Source organism: Diaporthe batatas (genome assembly GCF_019321695.1).
Source record: "Diaporthe batatas strain CRI 302-4 chromosome Unknown Contig00022, whole genome shotgun sequence".
Taxonomy (NCBI): Eukaryota; Fungi; Ascomycota; class Sordariomycetes; order Diaporthales; family Diaporthaceae; genus Diaporthe; species Diaporthe batatas.
The window spans coordinates 403,812-421,319 of record NW_025408569.1 but is presented as its reverse complement, the minus strand read 5'-3'; the positions used below and the strand labels follow the sequence as shown (position 1 = coordinate 421,319).

At 54.0% G+C, this 17,508-nt stretch overlaps 5 protein-coding genes across 5 annotated transcripts; 2 read left to right on the top strand and 3 right to left on the bottom strand.

Annotated features, from left to right (window-relative positions):
* Window positions 1-1,072: 1,072 nt before the first annotated feature.
* Window positions 1,073-3,505, top strand: KVR01_012918 (uncharacterized protein; the record flags this gene model as incomplete). Its single annotated transcript, XM_044787154.1, has 5 exons — window positions 1,073-1,296; window positions 1,445-1,643; window positions 1,731-1,961; window positions 2,336-2,399; window positions 2,652-3,505. 5 exons carry the CDS (start codon window positions 1,073-1,075, stop codon window positions 3,503-3,505), a joined length of 1,572 nt encoding a protein of 523 aa, XP_044638074.1.
* A 2,674-nt stretch (window positions 3,506-6,179) lies between these two features.
* KVR01_012877 (uncharacterized protein) lies at window positions 6,180-6,904 on the top strand (the record flags this gene model as incomplete). The annotated part of the gene is made up of 3 exons (XM_044786345.1): window positions 6,180-6,422; window positions 6,475-6,669; window positions 6,770-6,904. 3 exons carry the CDS (start codon window positions 6,180-6,182, stop codon window positions 6,902-6,904), a joined length of 573 nt encoding a protein of 190 aa, XP_044638033.1.
* Window positions 6,905-8,146: 1,242 nt separating this feature from the next.
* KVR01_012917 (uncharacterized protein) lies at window positions 8,147-9,578 on the bottom strand (the record flags this gene model as incomplete). Its single annotated transcript, XM_044792442.1, has 3 exons — window positions 9,402-9,578; window positions 8,262-9,284; window positions 8,147-8,185 (listed from the first exon to the last, which is right to left on the bottom strand). The coding sequence occupies exons 1-3, from the start codon at window positions 9,441-9,443 to the stop codon at window positions 8,147-8,149; spliced, it is 1,104 nt and encodes a 367-aa protein (XP_044638073.1). The 5' UTR covers window positions 9,444-9,578.
* A 1,355-nt stretch (window positions 9,579-10,933) lies between these two features.
* On the bottom strand, window positions 10,934-12,667 carry KVR01_012867 (uncharacterized protein; the record flags this gene model as incomplete). Its single annotated transcript, XM_044781288.1, has 1 exon — window positions 10,934-12,667. One exon carries the CDS (start codon window positions 12,665-12,667, stop codon window positions 10,934-10,936), a length of 1,734 nt encoding a protein of 577 aa, XP_044638023.1.
* Window positions 12,668-15,112: 2,445 nt separating this feature from the next.
* KVR01_012895 (uncharacterized protein) lies at window positions 15,113-16,720 on the bottom strand. The gene is made up of 2 exons (XM_044792499.1): window positions 16,508-16,720; window positions 15,113-16,431 (listed from the first exon to the last, which is right to left on the bottom strand). The coding sequence occupies exons 1-2, from the start codon at window positions 16,662-16,664 to the stop codon at window positions 15,374-15,376; spliced, it is 1,215 nt and encodes a 404-aa protein (XP_044638051.1). The 5' UTR covers window positions 16,665-16,720; the 3' UTR covers window positions 15,113-15,373.
* Between the last annotated feature and the right edge of the window lie 788 nt (window positions 16,721-17,508).

The window sequence follows — 17,508 nt, the reverse complement described above, 5'->3', positions numbered from 1 at the left end:
GCTTGGCCACAGGTTCTCTGCCGAGTGACCACCCGGCTCCGACTTGTGATATATTCGTTTTCGACTTCCGATACCTCATCCTGCGCCTTCCACCACCGCGTCGCGGAACATACAATTATCGATCGCCCTGGTCTGCCCCACGCGGCGTGGTGCTCATTGGCAGGCTGTACGCACAGCTAAGCGCCCTTCTTGAACGCGTGATAGTAACAAAATTTATGCAAGGCACTCGTTTCACCCAAGCCAAAGACAAAGTCTCGATCCCGGCGGAGTTTCTGTAACACCGGGATTTGAGGGCGCTGCCATCGAGCTGGACTCTGTCTGAGTCCTGTATGTCGTCTCTCGCTGCGGGTCGCCATTGCAGCGCCAAGGGGGTCTCCCCTTACACTTGTGTGGCACCTGTATCCAGCGTTCCGGTCGCGACCGTCTGGCCTCTGATTCACCCACGATCACGGTTGCGGGCCCAGGCCCTTGCTGCTCACTCCCACAAGGTCCCATGTCCCAAGGTCCGCATCGCAGATGTCAATTGGGGCGAGATTAGTCAGTAGCATCCAAACCGCATTCGATATTCATTTGTATGATCAAACAATCCATTGACCTGGCCGTTTCATGTTCTATAGACGCCGTGTGATCTATGGTTGTCCTCCATCTACGACTCGATCTTAGGAAAGTAGTGTTATCCAGACGCCATGATCAAGGGTCCTCCCGATATACTACGACGGCAACCATCGCTACCCGACAACTGCTACTAATTGCCTGCACACCCTCTTCCCATCGCGCATGGTGTGGCTTGGCCGCGCGGGATTTGACAGCAAACAATTGACGTCTGAAGTCCTTGAGCTACCAGGAAACATTGATCAGTGTGCCCTACCTTGCCACTCACGACCAGACCAAATCAACGGCCACACCATCATCAAACGCGAAATACCACCATTCCACCCGCACCAACCAACCCTTCCACACGAGGCGCAACGCCATCCTTGTTCGTTATTTGCGGTTCCTGGGCCCGATTTCCGGAATACACTACTTATCTACAATCACCTGCCTCTGCCTCGTAGGTCACCGGGCAGCCGTTATGGACGTACCGCTGGCCGAGGATCGCGAGTTCGCAATGTTGGACTCAGCCCAGATCAATACCCTCAACGCAGTCGAGCGCATGGGCGCCACGCTTTCTCTGTTTGGGATCATTCTAATCTTCATCACATTTGCTGTCTTTAGGAGACTACGGACAATTCCCAATACCTTCATATTCTTTGCCTCTGTCGCAAACATAGGCGCCTGCGTCGCCTGCTTGATTGCGTACGATGGGATTCAGGCTATGCACCGAGATCGCCAGTCTGCTCTCTGCCAGGCCCAGGGCTTCATGTTTGAATGGTTCGTTGTCTTTCTACAAGTTGAGGTTAAGCGGGGCATTTGCAAATCACCGCGGCTAACTGGTGATCTACAGGTTCATGCAGTCTGACCCCTGGTGGTCGTTTGCCATGGCCATCAATGTTTATATGGTCTTCTTCATGTCGTTCAATCCCACGACGTTCCGCCAGTATTTGTGGCTCTACTGTGTGATATGTTTTGGACTCCCGGCAATCCCATCCTTTGTCTTCCTCTTTCTTCGCGAGAAAAGGGGTTTGGTGTATGGGGACGCAGCGGTGAGTGACACGGTCCCGCGTTGTGCATACCGTCAGCAAGCCGTCATTTGAGCTCCTGTGACTGACAAGCATGTTTGTCTGACCTAGTTGTGGTGCTGGATCAGCTCTGACTGGAATGCACTCCGGATTTATTCCTACTACCTCCCAATATGGGTTTGCACAGTCTTGTCTGCCGTCATCTACTTCGCTGTTGGGTATCATGTCTTCCACCAGCGGAATCAGTTGCGCAATCTCTCCCTGAGCAACCAGGCCAAAGATGTCGAAATGGATGTTGAGGTAACGTGTGACTCCTCTGATGTAAGGGATTCGGCGGAAAAGGTGTGTCACCCCGGCGTCCTTGCGTATCGTCGTTCATGACTGCCGAATTCCGGCTCGTCACCTGAAATTTCCTATGTCTTGTTGTTGTTTGCGTCCCAACAGCCGTTCCTATAGGACGAGCTCTGGCCGGCCTGCCATCCGATGGGCAACATGAAAGTTCATGACCCTATGAGCGCCTTGGGATTAAATTGCTCAGTATGTTACACCGACGCGGAATGCACACCACCAGGCTGGAAACTCTCGCAAAGTTCTAGATTTACTGCATCCGGGCACGCCGTGACTTGAGACAAAGTTGGCGTCCCGTTTCAGCTCGCTGTGTTGCGGAAAGCCGAGGAGTGGCGCGTGATGGCTAACGACTCTTGTTGTCTCACCAGAATCTGACATCTCACGCCGGACCGGGCTTCTACGGCACCGTCACTACCGAAGTCCAGGTCACCAGTGCTACCATACCGACAACCCCAAACCCTGCTTTCACAAGCCCATTCATCGAGCCATCAGAGACAACTCAACTCAACAACGCCACCAAGGGATCCATCGACAAAACGCACTTGCGAGTCGACACGTCGCTTGGCCAAGAAAGACCCCAGAGGCTTGCCACTCCTGCGCCGAATGCGCCGGGCGGATTCTCGCCGATCCAGACGCACTACTACCCGTGGTCGCGAGAGCCGAGCTCTGTCTCGCCCACCACAGCCGATGTCATCTCGCCCTCTGTGACGCTAGTCAATAGTAATGATTCCAGCGCCTTGGGGTATTCCAAGACCCGCGGCCAGGGGCGCAACTTCGAGAACGTAAGCTTCAACGGCACGCAGTTCACCTCAACCATATCCGCCGGCTCGGCATCGAAAGATGACTACGACCGCGACCACTCCCCGATACGGGCCCTACCGCCGCTCTCCGCCAACGTCAGCCCCTGCAGCGGGGCCAGGCGCAGACCGCACATGTCAGCACCCGTCGTGAAGATACGGAGGCGGCTGAACTTCTTCCAGCGCACGGCACGGGGCGTGCGGCGCTTCGGCGCCAAGCTGCGCAACATGGATCCGGTGAAGCTCGCGTACCTGCGGACGTCGTTCGTATTCGCCATCTCGGTGCTGGTGACGTGGACCCCGTCGTCCATCAACAGGGTCTACACGCTCGTGTACCCAGACCAGGCGTCATACGGGCTCAACATCGCCGCGGCCGTGGTCCTCCCGCTGCAGGGCGTCTGGAACGCCGTCATATACTTCACGACGTCGTGGAAGATCTTCCGCGAGGAGATGGAGGCCACAAGGGTCGGGCTGCGCATGCTCGAGTTCCTGCACCTGGACAGCGGCCCCGACAGGACCCGACAGGGCAGCGGTGCCGCGGGCGGCAGCTTTGCCCTCGGGTCGAGTGTTATGACGCCGCGGAGCGAGATGGGCAGGAGGCGCAGACTCGATGGCGAGAGCCAGGACGGGAACGAGATGGAGCTTGTTACTACCGCCGGCGCTGGGCCGCAGAGGCCGAGACCAGCACAGCGGACTAGCACAATGAGGGTGACGAGAAGAGGGTTGGACGACTTCTCTTGATGATCAGGTTGGTTTCCTCAACTCTTCGATGTGTTTGGTCGAAGTCTCACCGCGAAGTGTAGATCAACTTAGTCATTTCAACCAGGGGCAGTTGGAATTAGCAGGCGTTGACCGCCGTTTTTGTACACCGGGCGGGTGCAAAGCCACGAGTACCTCACTCTTTGGCTCATGCTTCCAACACATAAGTATCGATTGGGGAGTACATACATGCATCTTGGGAGTTTGATTCTGATTGGAAAGGAAGGCGAATTTCGCTTGTTGAGTATGACGGGACACACCTGCGTGATATATTGAACCGTCATCAACTGCGCGAGCGATCATAGCCATCTGGTCGTTGACAGGCCGTTGCATTCGAAATCTATGTCAGCATCTTTTGTTCCTATTCCAGATGCCCGCATCGTCCTTCAGACATCCTCTCGGTCATGTTGACAAAGTAATGGTGATTTGTTGATTCACGTGAGTGGTTTCGTCCTTGATCTTTATACATACCGAAGGCGTATGGTCCCTTTACCTAGGTACCTACACAGTGGTAAGCGCGTAAAGTCCTAGTGTTTGAAAGAAACACAATGTCAACAACGGTATAGGAAGAGGGCATGTAGCCTCAGGTGCCGCACAGACAACGCTGGTAGGCATCGCCCCCGACGGCGCCGTTATCTAGAATCGACGACATCAATTGACAGCTTGAGATAGTCAAAGGGCTATTCTGAAACGGCGAAGCAGTCGTACAGCGAGGCCAGAATAGCACCAAGGCTTAACAAGCGGCGTGCTGCTTCTGGGCAGCATTGGAAGCTGCCAGAATGTATTGCAAGTCTTAGGATACCATGAAGGGACGTGACTGTCTTACCCTAAAGCCACGCCGAATGCCATGCCTATTCCAGGAATAACCGTGGCTCGCTTTGTTCTTTCGAATGATTGAGATGACACGTTCCAGATTTGGACTCACTGAATCTGTTCGCGCTGCGGTCTAGAAGAGAGAGAAGTTGTGAGAGAGGTCACCACGATACTCTGAGCGGCAGTTACCAGAACGCATGGTTTCGATAGTTTTTGCAGTGTATGTGGATCAGTACATGTCTTCGGGACTGTGAACAGTACTTTCTGCGACAGATATGTTGACTTCGATGCGGCGTCAACCAAAGTTCGCGAGGCTCGTGAGTCGCGCTCTGTCTGTGATTGTCGCTCCTGTCTGTGATTCTCTCAGGGCCGTGACTGGCACAGCGTGGCAATGGGTACCTGGGCAAGATGAATGTATTCGCTTGGCCAAATTCGTCGCAGCAACTCGGGAGCTCGTGACATTGTCCAAATCGGTGATCTTCGAGTTTGCATTGGGAAGTTCCCCGGGTCTGTATCTGAGAGGAACAATCTAAATCCGGGTCTCGGAAAGATGTGGTGCTCTGGGGCAAAGCCCTACGATGCGACGTAGCCGGAGAGCTAATAATTAAGGTCTTGGTTTCATTGCACGAGACCGCTGGCCCGAACTCAATTGTAGGTTGCGCCACATGCAGGTTCGAGGTTGACCCGCGCGCTGTGGCTCTGGCAAGCTCTCAGTCCCAAACGGTGCTGGGGAGGCGCGCGCTCCCCCCGTGATTCAAGCATTGATCAGCGGCCTCGGGTGGGAGGAACCGGGATGAACCCTTGAACGCGGGTGCTGAGGCTCGTTGTTTCAAGGTCGAGCTGCGCTAGAAACTTGCTCGACCCTCAATCAGCAACCTTTCCGTGATATCAGCGTAAGCTTGCTCTCTCCTTTGATGTGTCGCCCTCGTTTCGTTCTCGAAGCAACAGATTGAAGGTTTATACACTACATCTGGAGACCGTCGAAAGCGTGCTGTTCTGGCGTGCTCGGGCTTTGCTCACATGTTGCCCAATGCCTTTTACTGGCTCGTTTCATTTCCCGAAGAATCAGACCTCCGCGTGCCTGACAAGAGGAGTAGAGCTTCGCCAGATGGATGAGAAAATACTGTCTCGGAGCAACACACGAGCCTTTGGTCTCGGCAGTTTGGTAATGATGACTGGATCTATGTAATCCTCGGCGTCGGGTGCGTTGATAACATACAACCCGATGAAAGACACGCGTGCTCGGAATACCACTAGCACAACGGGGCCGTATCCAATAAGGGACGACCAAGCCACCACTCCGAGTCTGTCTGCAGCTGCCATCTGATGTGGAGGTATGCTAAGAACAAGGAGCCAGAAGGGCATGTCACAATGCTGTACCATGGGTGACATCGGCGGAGGCTACCTTCCCGCACCCACACGATACTTTTGCTCGGAACACCATACAGAGCAGTTCTCCAGGTGCCCCTTGCCTAGTCCAAGCCCTCAGCATGCAACCGCCGAGACGCCAAGATTTACTACGGCATTTTGCCTGTTCGAGCGTGGTGAGCTTGGCAGCCCTGCCGAGATCTAACCACCGCGGGTCCTATTACTGATTCATCCCGCGCGCGGTCCTGTCGAAGCGAGCGCCCGGGCCCACTCGATCTACTCCCGTTGATTGTGTTCTCTAGATGATGCTCCCGATACTATTTCCATGTTGAGTAGATTCAGGGACTCTGCTGCAGATAGTTGATTATATATATTGAGCCTCATGGTCGCTCTACAAAGTCTATGTTCGATCAACAACAGTCTACAACCCAACATTTGAACACCACCATCGTCTTTCAACACACCAAAATACAAAATGTGGACCAAATCAGTCGTTCCATTCCTGGCAGCCCTTGCTTTGCCAGTGTCCGCGTTGCCTGAGCCACCTACGAAAGTGCTATCAGCAAGGCAATCCTGCGTTACACCTCAGCCATGCCAGGCGATGAACCCACCACCAACGGCCGCTGAGACCGAGCAGCGATTCAACAGATTCGCGGACGAGTTCCTGGTCAAGAAGAACCTGACCGCTGCTTTCGAGTTCATCTCCTCAACATACATCGTAGGTCACCCGTCTCTCGCCCTCAGTCAAGGGCTGCGCTAACTGCCTGCAGAACCACAACCCGTTTGCCGACGATGGGCCCAACGCCGCGCTGACCTTCCTATGCCCTGTCTGGCCAACAACCCAGATCGATGTCCTGCGGACCACGTACATCGACCCCCAGGGCTTCCTGAACTACAATGCTAGCGGCGGCATCGGGACGGTGGTCGACAGATTCAGGTGGGAAGCGGGTTGTATTGTGGAGCACGTAAGTATTAGATGCCCAACCTTCAGCACTTTTATTCCCGAGCATTTTGACAACGTCTACTGAGTGAAGCTCAAAAATGGCTAATCTAATTCATTGCTAGTGGGATCAAGGCGAGGTTTTCCCAGGCGACGCACCAAATGCGACCACGTCACCCGCTGCCAGCTCGAATGGGACAGCTACGCCGTCGGTTCCAGTGACGAGCGGTGCCGTGCGAAGGCGTTCAATTCTGCGATAGAGACGGACAAAGCCCTCATCGCATGTATGCATGAAAGCCTTTTTTTCGTCCCAGGGGAAAGATAGGGACTTGTTTCCAGATCCTGTCAATAACGTCACACCTGTATCTATTTCGCCGCGCGTTTTTTGAATTAGCCTACGTCATGTCTATAGCCTCGCTCTCAGATATATACGCTTTGATTCCCAATAATTCTGCTCGGACTGACGTGATCATTGAAGAGAAATTGAGACCACTGCGGACGCGGAGTATGTGATACAAGTCTCAGTGTCTGCTATGACCTTCTGCGGCGAACCCGAAGAACAGTTGAACCTTTTTGGTTACAGTGAACACGCAGAGCAGGACATGACACTGCAAAACAAAGTATCACGTTGCATTCCAGACTTGAACTGCATGTGAACTCGCTTTGCACCTGACTCGCCTTCTTCCACTGGTTTGGACTGGGATTTGGCTGGCATCAACTAACAATTTGATTCTGTGTTTTGGTATCGCAATTCTGCATGGGGAAATGTAGAGCTCATGCGTCGCGTGTACTGCGTTGAGACCGAAACCGCCATATATCACTTTATTGGAATCGAGATATAGGTCTACGGTGCACCGTTGCTTGATATTTATTGGTCGCCCGTGATCTCTTCACCTGTCGCGCCGCCGTGTGTAATCAACTCATGGTCAATCAAATGGCATGGATGTAAACGTGACATTTCAACACACTGCCCTGGGCTCACCAATCATTCCCTGGATAATTTTTAATCCATCTACAGTACTAGTAGCCGGACTGCTCCTGCTGGCATTTCAACAAGCAGACGCGCCACAGAAATGGTGGTGTGCGGCACAGTCTTGTAAGTTACCAGCTCGCATGTGTACCATCATCTTCCCTGACGTTGCTAATGGTCTCAAGCAGAAGTCTCCTCCATCAGCTTACTGGAGCACTTTCCAAGTGGTAGCAAGGTGGTATAAGAATATGGAGCTTTTACATAACTATAGTTGTGAGACATCAAGCACGACACTGCCACACCCCAGCTCATATTGGAGCACAGCAATCCTCGCAACAGCTTGCAACCCGTGGACTACTATTATCAGCATCTTTAACGTAAACTGACCAGTAGTGCGATGCATGAGCTACGGTATTACCAGAGAGGGAGCTTCAAAATTGTAATATTACGTGATTGCCAGTACTATTGTAAGTAACGCTGAATCGATTCCGCCTTTGCAAGACAAACATACCAACCCGCCTCTAGGTCAAAGTCAGGCTTTATCCAAGTCTATAACGTACTTCCCTTGGACCTGGATCAACACCGTTAGCATTTCAACCGCCAATACCCCGTCGTGCGATGGGATGATCTCTTCTGGGGAAACGTACCTTTCCTTTGCCAACTTCCTCCATGAGCTCGGCTAACCGATCCAACTCGGCCCACTGCACCTTGGGCTTAACCAGGCCTCTTTTGATGAACTCCAGCGCTTCAAGCGTATCTCGTCGTGTGCCGACGGAAGAGCCCATAATCCTCCACCCAGATGCAATGAACATCAAGGGGTGTATATTGAAGACTCCTTCAGGGGGTGTTATTCCAATGCACATCAGCGTACCAAAAGGCGCCAGCATATCCAAGGCGGACTGATACGCTTGCGGCGCGCCGGCGCACACGATGACCGCAGGTGCTCCCACCCCCCCGGTCAGGCCCTTGACCACCTCGCCCACGCCGGCGGCGACGACCTCTGGCGAAGTAATGTCGACGTAGTGCTCGGCACCCTCCTCGAGCGCGTAGCTCCCCTTGGCAGCGCCTGCATCAGTCGCAATAACCCGATAACCCATCGCCTTGCCAAAGGCCACGGCAAAAGCGCCCACACCACCTCCGCCGCCGCTCACGGCGATCCACTGGCCTGGTGTCAAGCCAGGGATGGACTTGATGGCCTTGTACGCCGTGACACCGCCACAGAGCACGGGGGCGACAGTCTCGTCCGCCACGTCGCCGAACTGGTCGTCCGGGATCCTCAGCAGGTACCGCGCGGGGACGAGCGTGTACTGCGCAAAGGTGCCATTCACGGCGGTCCCGGAGTGTGGCTTCAGGGCGCACCGCGTCTCGCCGTCCTGGGCGAGGTTCGTGCAGAACGCGCAGCTGCCGCAGAAGTCCCGCGTCCACGCCACGCCCACCCGCTGGCCGATCTTGATGGTCGGGTCGTAGGACGAGACGTTGCTGCCGAGCTCCTCGACGCGGCCGATGCCCTCGTGGCCCAGGATGGGCTGCGTCGGGCCGAGGTGGCCTGCGGCCTGCCCGCAGTCCGTGCCGCAGAGGGAGGTGAGGTTCAGCCGGACGAGGACATCGTTGGGTCCGGGTTTCGGCTTGGGCAGCGTTTGGACCTCGATCTTGGGAGGCGTGCCATGTTGCTGCGGTCAAGTGTCAGCCGGTGGCTCGTTATCAGCGTAGCGTAGCGACGCATATTGGGCCGCAAAGCCCTTCACTGTGCTGGCAACTACACGGAATCCACCGTGACGTCTACTCACTATGACCACGGCCGCCCTATGCGTTTCTACCTTGCCGTTCATCTTTGTATGTTCCCTTCAACGAGTCAACAACACTAGTCAGGGTCACCACAAGCTCCTTCACGAGATGCGAGGGATTTATGAGTTGATGACTTTTGGGCAGAGGTCGGCAGATGTGGGTCCCGACAAATAGTACAGAGTATAGACTAGCATCCTGATGCTACACGGGGTCGCGCGGCTCCCTGCAACAGCCGCGGGACTCGAAACGGCGTCTCGTTTTAAGCGGGGGAAGGATTTCCCAGGTGCATCCGGCGCCCAGGCCCGGCTGGGACTGGCTAGATCGCGAAACCCACCTGGGCACCCCAGCCAGGATTTCGCCGACAAGGGCAGTCAGGCTCAAGCAGCGTGCCCATTTGAGCCAGGTTGACAGGGCAGCCACACAGTAGAGTTGTTTACGGCCGAGCTATCATTAAACTTACGCCACGGAATCCCCCCTCGCGTGCGTCCGTATGCGGTGAGCCGCCATGCCCGCGTGGGTATGCGTGGGATTATCCATGCTCCACCGCCCGTGAGCCGAGGTGAGGGGTGCCCCTGAATCAGGACCCCCCTGGTTCCGCGGTCCCATCGGATGAACTCGCATTCCGTGATGAATTCAGTCTCTTTGTTGCTTTTTGGCCCCCAGCTAGATGGAAATGATAATGCGGAAGCCTTTGGCAATGCAATATCGGAATTGACTGTCACACTGACAACCAGAGTTGAGGAGCATTGCTATACGGCGATCAATCCGGAGCCGGAGGGATTCATGCGCTTATGCGACACATAGGCGTTACTTGTACGGAATACTCCGTCAAATATGTGACGACGAAATTGGGCGTGCGCAACACGCCAAATTCTAGGGTTGCGCTCAAAACCATCACTCTGGCAAATGATGCTCCTCAGCTTGTTTGATCCATGAAAGGCACGCAACATCTCCTAAGCTGCTTTCCGACCACCCGTATTCTTGGCAACAAATGATACGCGCGCGCGCGCACACACACACACACGCCTCCGGGAGCCTCTTATGCTCAAATCATACCGAGCAGGCTTCTGCAATGTATTTCCGGGGTTGCAGTCACGCCAACCCTGAGACTTCTTAACATAAAACCGAAGATGCAGACTGCGGCACGTGATCAAAATATATTTATGCCATAAATACCAACCTTTACGGCTGCTTGTCTGAATCACTTATCATATATCCGATTCCGGATCCAAGGTCTCTGCTCACCTGATAGGCGCACTCAATGCCCAGGTGATTTGACCACGGAAATTAACACAAGTCGACATGAGAGGGACTCATAGCCAGCAAAAGCATCTGATATCGCCATCATTTCGACTTGGACTGCATTACCCCATTTATTACTCAGGTAGGTAGGATGATCCGAGGTCTTCTAATCCGTACTCCCTTGTGTCTCCTTCCCTCGATTCCTAACTTTATTAAAAGCCGGAAAGTACCTAGCTATATTATTTAACGCTCCGGCTTATCCGAACTGCAACCTAAGTTCGAAAAGACACCATCAGACCCCGGCCGTGATGCCAATTCTATCCGTGAATCTATTATTGAAAATCCCATTCACATTCGCCTCCCGATAAACACCCAACCACCTATCCAAGTTTGCCCCATACCAGTCACGAGCATCCTGCGCAGTGACGGTGTCCAAATCCAAGCCCCAGTGCACCCTAATTGACCTGTCCGCTGTAGACATGGCACTCTTCACCTCCTGCAGCAGCTCCTCTCCCTTCTGGATCCCAACAATATTGCTCATCTCCGCCGTGGCCGTCAGCCGCCCAGTCTGTGGCGCAAGCAGCGCATCCGAAGCCGCGACGAATCTGATACCGACAGGCCCCGCGACATAAAGGTTCTTCCAGTCCGCGATGCTCTGGAACGTGGCCATCAGCTTGTCGACCGTCGCAACGAGGTTCTCGGCCGGGAAGTGCAGCTCGATCGCGTGCGCCCTGAGCTCGAGCTCCGAGTCGAGCACCTTGAAGACGGTGTAGCTGCTGTCGACGTACGGCGCGTCGTCTGTGGTGAGCTGCTCCATTGCTGTGTTGATCGAGGAGGGCGCCAGGCGTGGGAACAAGTTGAGGATGTCGTCCAGCACGGTTGTGGACAGGATGATGCCGACGTCCTCGAGTATGCGGCCCCAGAAGTCCTGCCGCGAGCCGCGCTTCGCTGTGCTGCCGACCCGGGCTCGCTCGATCCAGACGCAGGGGTGCTTGCCGTCGTCATCGCTCGCATATGGACTCACGACTAATTCGAAGTGGTCCCAGTCGGCCAAAGGAGCAGGCAACGGGTTGAAGGTCTCGGGCGCAAAGTGGCCCTTGATGTCCTCCCACCGAACCGCGGTGCGGTTTTCGGATACGTGGAACGCGGCTGTCACCTCCATCGTGTAAGAGTAGATGACTCCCAGGCAACCCATGGAAACCTGCGCCGCCTGGAACCAGGTGTCGTCTTGCAGTAAGACAACAGGCACACCTGGAGCTTCGGGCAACGTGCCGGGGAACTTGGTCGGGTCGGTGATGGCGGCACTGGCTGGCTCAATCTGGAAGACGGTGCCATTCCCGATTACCATCACGATGGACCGCAGCATCGCGGGCATTGGTCCCCATTTTGCCCCGGACCCATGACTCCCGGTGCTCATGGCCCCGGATATGGTCTGGCCATCGTAGGCGGGCATGTGCATTAGAGCCTGGCCGCGGTCATCGAGCTGCTGATTCAGGTCTTTGATGAGGATTCCGCTCTGGACGCGAATGAGGTTCAAACCGCTGCCGGTCTGGTTAAGAGCTGTAGTGTCAACGTCAAGGATACTATCCATTTGATGTGGGTCGATCAGGATACCGCCATCAGTTCGAGTGATGTCCGACGTCGAGTGGCCGGACCCCACAGCCCGCACACGTTGCCTCTTGCCACCCGCATCGTTGATGATAGAAACAAGCTGCTCGAGAGAAGTTGGCGATTCTTTAGCAATCGGCGTGCATGTTTGTTCTCCAAGCCAGTCCGACCACTGGCCAGGGTTTGCCATCTTTGTGAGAGATCTGCCCAGGTGGTTTGAGGGACCAGACGAGTCCCCGTCACTCCGCGAGCTTGTGGCTCGTAGGCCAAAATCAGCCTCTAAATTGGCGATGCCTTGGGTTGTTCGATCGTGAACGGTATTCCATTTGGCATGGCCTGGCGAAGCTGCTGTGACGACATGATCCCGCATAACGCAAGTGCTAAGCAGCGCGTAAAGAATAAGACCCATGACTGCCATGTTGGATGATGCGGTGTGCCGATAATAATAAAGACTTGGGTCAATTGATCTGTTGAGCCAGCTGGATATCAATGGCACAATGAGGCGACCTGGAAGATATTGAGCTGTTCAGCCTCCGACGGCGAGCTTCGATTGATTTTACAGACCCAAGTTTTCGTGCTCTTCAACCCTTTGCCCGAAAAGGTGATCCAGATAGCTTTATGTCGTGCACATATGAGGGTTCGAGTTTAATATCAGTGTACCTAAAGATCAGCTGCTAGATGAAGAAACTCGCTTTGTTTTGATGCTTTTCGTATTCATCAAATAGGGTTTAGTGCTTGGCCGAGTGATGAAGCCCGCAGCAAGTGCAAATGCAGCGAAATACAACTTCTACTACCATCAATGATTTGAGTTCGCCGGCGTGTCCGGACGAACATGCTGATCGCCGAGGCATGTACAAAGGCTCTGTCAAGCAATTACGACGAAAGGGGGTTGCAAAATGTCCGCCGCACGCATTGCAGTAATCTGCAAAATCCCAGGAAACAGCAGTTTAATTCGGTTGAGTCCCTCTGTTCGAAGCAGCCGGGCATCAAGAACCTCACTCTGCCTTGCAGCAACTGCCGGACGCTTCCCATACATGGATGCTTGGCAAACTTCGATTGATTAGCGATACCTAGCTATCCTTCCCGGGATGGCATTCGCAGTGGTTGACGGGAAGACATCCCCACCCCTTTCAATTTTACCGGCTTTTCAGTTTTAGGAAAGCAGGACAGTCACCAACAACCCTGGATTCCATAAAGATTGATGCCGCCCGAGGTCTTGGCGCAGGAACAAGCTTTACGCACGCTGCGATCGCCTCTAGTGCCCGTAATACCACGCAGGCGCAAAATTCGGGGCTCAATGTACGGACTTAGAGTCATTCAAACGGGGGGCAGGTCGTGGACTTCATTCATAATCAATCAGTAGCGATTAAATAGTTGTGCCAAGTAGTAGCAAACGCTAGAACATCATTGTTTGTCGTTCCTGGCTATAGCTATATGTAGAATGTGCGTAGACAGCACTCGCTCGAGGGACCATTGCAAGACTGGCCGAGTCCTACAATCCGAACACCCTGAAGAAGCGTACATATTCCCATCAGGCACTACTGCGCTTCATCGTGACCAAGCCATCCTTCCGACCGTAGGCACAGAGGTACATCCAAGCGTCCGCCGAGGTGGTGTCGCAAACAATGTAGCGAGGAGGGTTGCAGGTCGTCTGTCCAACGTTGGGGCACCACTCGCACGAGTGGTCGCCGGGGGCGCATTGGAGCCTGGGACATCCCGTGGAGGGGAAGTAGGCCGCGCGCTGGTAAGGAGTGAAGGGCTGTCCGTCGACGATGGAGAGGTCGAGCCAGGACTGGCCGGAGGGGTGGACGGTCAACTCCATCTGGTATTGGTTGGTGTTGGGGACGTTGCGGTCGGGGGAGCACTTCACGACGGCGCCGATGTTGTCCTGCCGAAGGGCAGTCAGTGGCTGGCAAGGGTGGTTATAGGAATACGTTTGGTTTGGTAACTTACATTGCGGGCCGCGAGAGGGGACCTCCAGCTGGCTCCCGGAGCAATGGTGGTGATGGGAGTGAAGGTTCCTTGGAGGGGTCAGCGAGGTCAAACGCGATATGTATGGCGGTCTCAACTTACCGTAAGGAGGGTCGCTGCGGGCAGCCGAGCAGTACACGGGGAAGCCGCACTTGTTGGCGACGTTGAGGAACGATCCCATGACGCCAGTAAGCAGCAGCAGCAGTGCTGCGAACATGATGGTAGATGGTGCCCGCATCGTGAGGGAATGAATGGTCAACAGGTTAAGGTAGTGAGACAGGGCTTTGTGGAATGCAAGGTAGACAGCAGAGATGCTTGGTAGGGCACCTCAGAGATCAGAGTTGTCTGTCTGTTGTTGATGTTCAGAAGAATGGAAGGTTGCTGAAAATCCCTAGAGCCAGTCTGGGTTTAAATATTCAAATGTTGCTGAGATTCTGGCGCAGCCAAGATGGATGAATGGTTGAAGGGTGAATGGATGAGGTTATAGATCGTTTTCACCGGCAGAGTCTACCCAGGCATCCTAAACCAAAGGGCCAGTCACTGGAGACTTCAGCAGAGCCCAGCTGGCTCAAACCACATTTATCCAACACTGGCAAAGTAAATCCTCTGACAACGCACATCCATATCCCAAACGGACCGCTTCCATGGCCTTTCTGAGGCCCAACACCAGTGTTGTCCCCTGGGTAATGGGGAGGCCAATATCCATGTCCGTAAAATCACACACGGCATGGTAGGGGTTGGAGTGCCAAAGCGCGTGAGAGCCAGCCCTCGACACATGGGGTCATCTATTGCAGTTCAAATAGCATATATCGAAATTCTCTGTGTCATGCTATAATTGCGTAATGGAGTCGATATCAACAGACTTCAATTGTATTTGATGGGCGGCTACAACCACTGAAGTCTTGTTCGGCCGCATTGATAACGGCGTGAGCTTTAGAAGTCCACCCTGGGTCAAATAGCTTGGTCTGTCTAAATTCTCAGATGTACTTGCGTGAACTGCTTGGTAGATGTTGACGGAATCCTTAGACTGCCAACCCTCGGATGTGTGTGTGGGTTGCTACCGGAGATCATCCAATCCATCATAGTACTTCAGCACTGCTTGTCGTATGTGTCTGTGACCAAAGTACCAGTATTTCGCAAGACGACATTGAGCCTAGCATGTCGACCAAGGCTCATCCTCCTCTCCCCGAATGTTTCGCCACCACTCACTCTGTCTCACGAGCTCGCCGTCTTCGCCTCCAAGGAGAGCCCAGTACTTCTGCAGGAACCATGGTCTCGCCTCCCAGCTGCGGTTGTCCCACGGCGTGCCAGTGGATACCCGACCTGTCGACGCATCCCTGTCCTTTTTGCCAACCCCTACGCCTCCCCAGCATATTAAACCATTCAGCAGGTCGTGGAACAACTCCTCCTCGCGGATGGCATCACCACTCTCTATAAGGTTCTTCCGGAACGTGGGAAACGGCAGGACATCAATCATGGGCCTGTGCATCATGATGATCTGCTCTCTGATAGGCCTCACGTCTGGTTTGAGGGTCCTGAAGATGCGCTGAACCGTCGTGACCGTTCCATCTCCGCTGGGGCTGTCGATGGCCTTGTTGGCACCCGACCGGAAGAATGGCGAGATGGCATGTGGGCCGCAAAACATTTCTTCCGTAACCCCGATCTGCAAGCAGTTGGCCATGAACGCCTCGAGTATGCAGATGCGCTCGACCCGGAGCGCGTTCATGTGGGGGTCCGGCGTGCAGAAGCTCGGCCCAACGCTCAGGAGCTTCATGTCTCCCCAGTCTCTCGCGGTCTCGCAGCTGACTTTCACGTGAGGCCGGACACAGCCGCAGTCGACCATTCCGACCCAGTAGTGAGATCTAGATGCCGAGTCCTTATTGTGAACCAGATGAGGGAGGCCTACGGATGTGGCAGGATCCCAAAGCGCAGTATCGGGAGAGGCCGTAGACTGGGAAGACGCCCTGGCAGGGCTAAAGAAATCTACAGATGAGAAGTCGAAGAAGTCGATAGAATCAAAGGTGATATTCTCTTGCGAGTCATGATACATGCAACCCTGAGTGGAATTTGTGCCCGTTGATGGACTGCTCTGAGACAAGAGAGCCACACCAGTGTTGGTTGCAGGTGTGGATGCCGGACCTTCTGCCGGACTCTGACTGATAGAAGCGGCGAGAGTCTCAAGATGGCCAAGGCGTTTCTTGAGTTTCTCCCCTGAGATTGCGTGTTAGGGGCGTCATATCACAAGGAACGTATTGCTATGCAAGTACTCGAGGTGATGAGCACTCACTGTACTTTTGCTGAGCCTTGATGTTCTGCAGGCGTCTCTTCTCGGGGTCTCGTCGCACTGGCTTCCTCTTGGCAGCAGTTGCCGTGTCACCGCTGCCGGGGCCTTGAGGCCGAGTCGGCGCAACTGAGGGCTCCGCTTCCGCATATTCAGGGTCCATCGTTCTCGCTTGGATGTGGCTGACTTGAATCGGAGGTCTTGTCGATCCGGGCTGTGTGATACGGGGAACAAAGATGTGGTCAAATTAAGCTCGCTGGAGTGGCTGACGTGATCCACCGGCATCGAACTGAAAAGGCTCCGGAGGGATTTTGAGCCGACGAGCTAGCGGCCGCCTCGCCTTTATCTGATGATAGGTCGAGAGACTGGGCGTCGAAGATTAGGCTCCTTGCAGCCGTTACAGCTAAAACATTTCAATCACTGCCGGATTATTTGCGACTAACTTGTGGTCATGTGGAAGAATCGTCTTCTGGAGCATGCATCTATGTGAAGCCTGATAATCGTCACGTAGCGCCACAAGCTATGTGAGCGATGTCTTGCGAAAGCTGCCGCACATATTAAAAAGTCTTGCTTTGATGTTATATATTAAATGGCACACACGTGCACAAATATCATGCCGTATTTATCGATCCATATGTAAATCTAGTGGATGTTGTCTGGGCGCGGATGAAGAAGGTCTGATGTGCGACACGGCGGTTACCTAGCTCCGCGTACAGCAAGCGAACAAGTAGACGTGGTGGGGAGAAACCTGAAGGAGAGCTAATTATATGTGAGGCTATTTTACCCAGGGAAATTTTTGATTTGTCAACTGGTGGGCCTAGAACGGCAGATCCAAATTCCCCTCGGCACGAACTCTGAAAATCGTATCTAGGTATGTTCCTGATCAGATTCCCGGATGCTCTGTAATTCCCAGACAATTCGTTCAGACTTTCATGCATTTAAGTAGGTGAGATGTTATATAACAAAGAAGCAAAGACTATTCGGCTAGTGTAACGCCTGTCGTGGCT

Coding starts and splice junctions, on each gene's coding strand:
- KVR01_012895 (XM_044792499.1), bottom strand. CDS start 16,664: ATGGACCCTGAATATGCGGAAGCGGAGCCCTCAGTTGCGCCGACTCGG. Junction 16,432..16,507: donor CAAGGCTCAGCAAAAGTACA/GTGAGTGCTCAT, acceptor ACGCAATCTCAG/GGGAGAAACTCAAGAAACGC.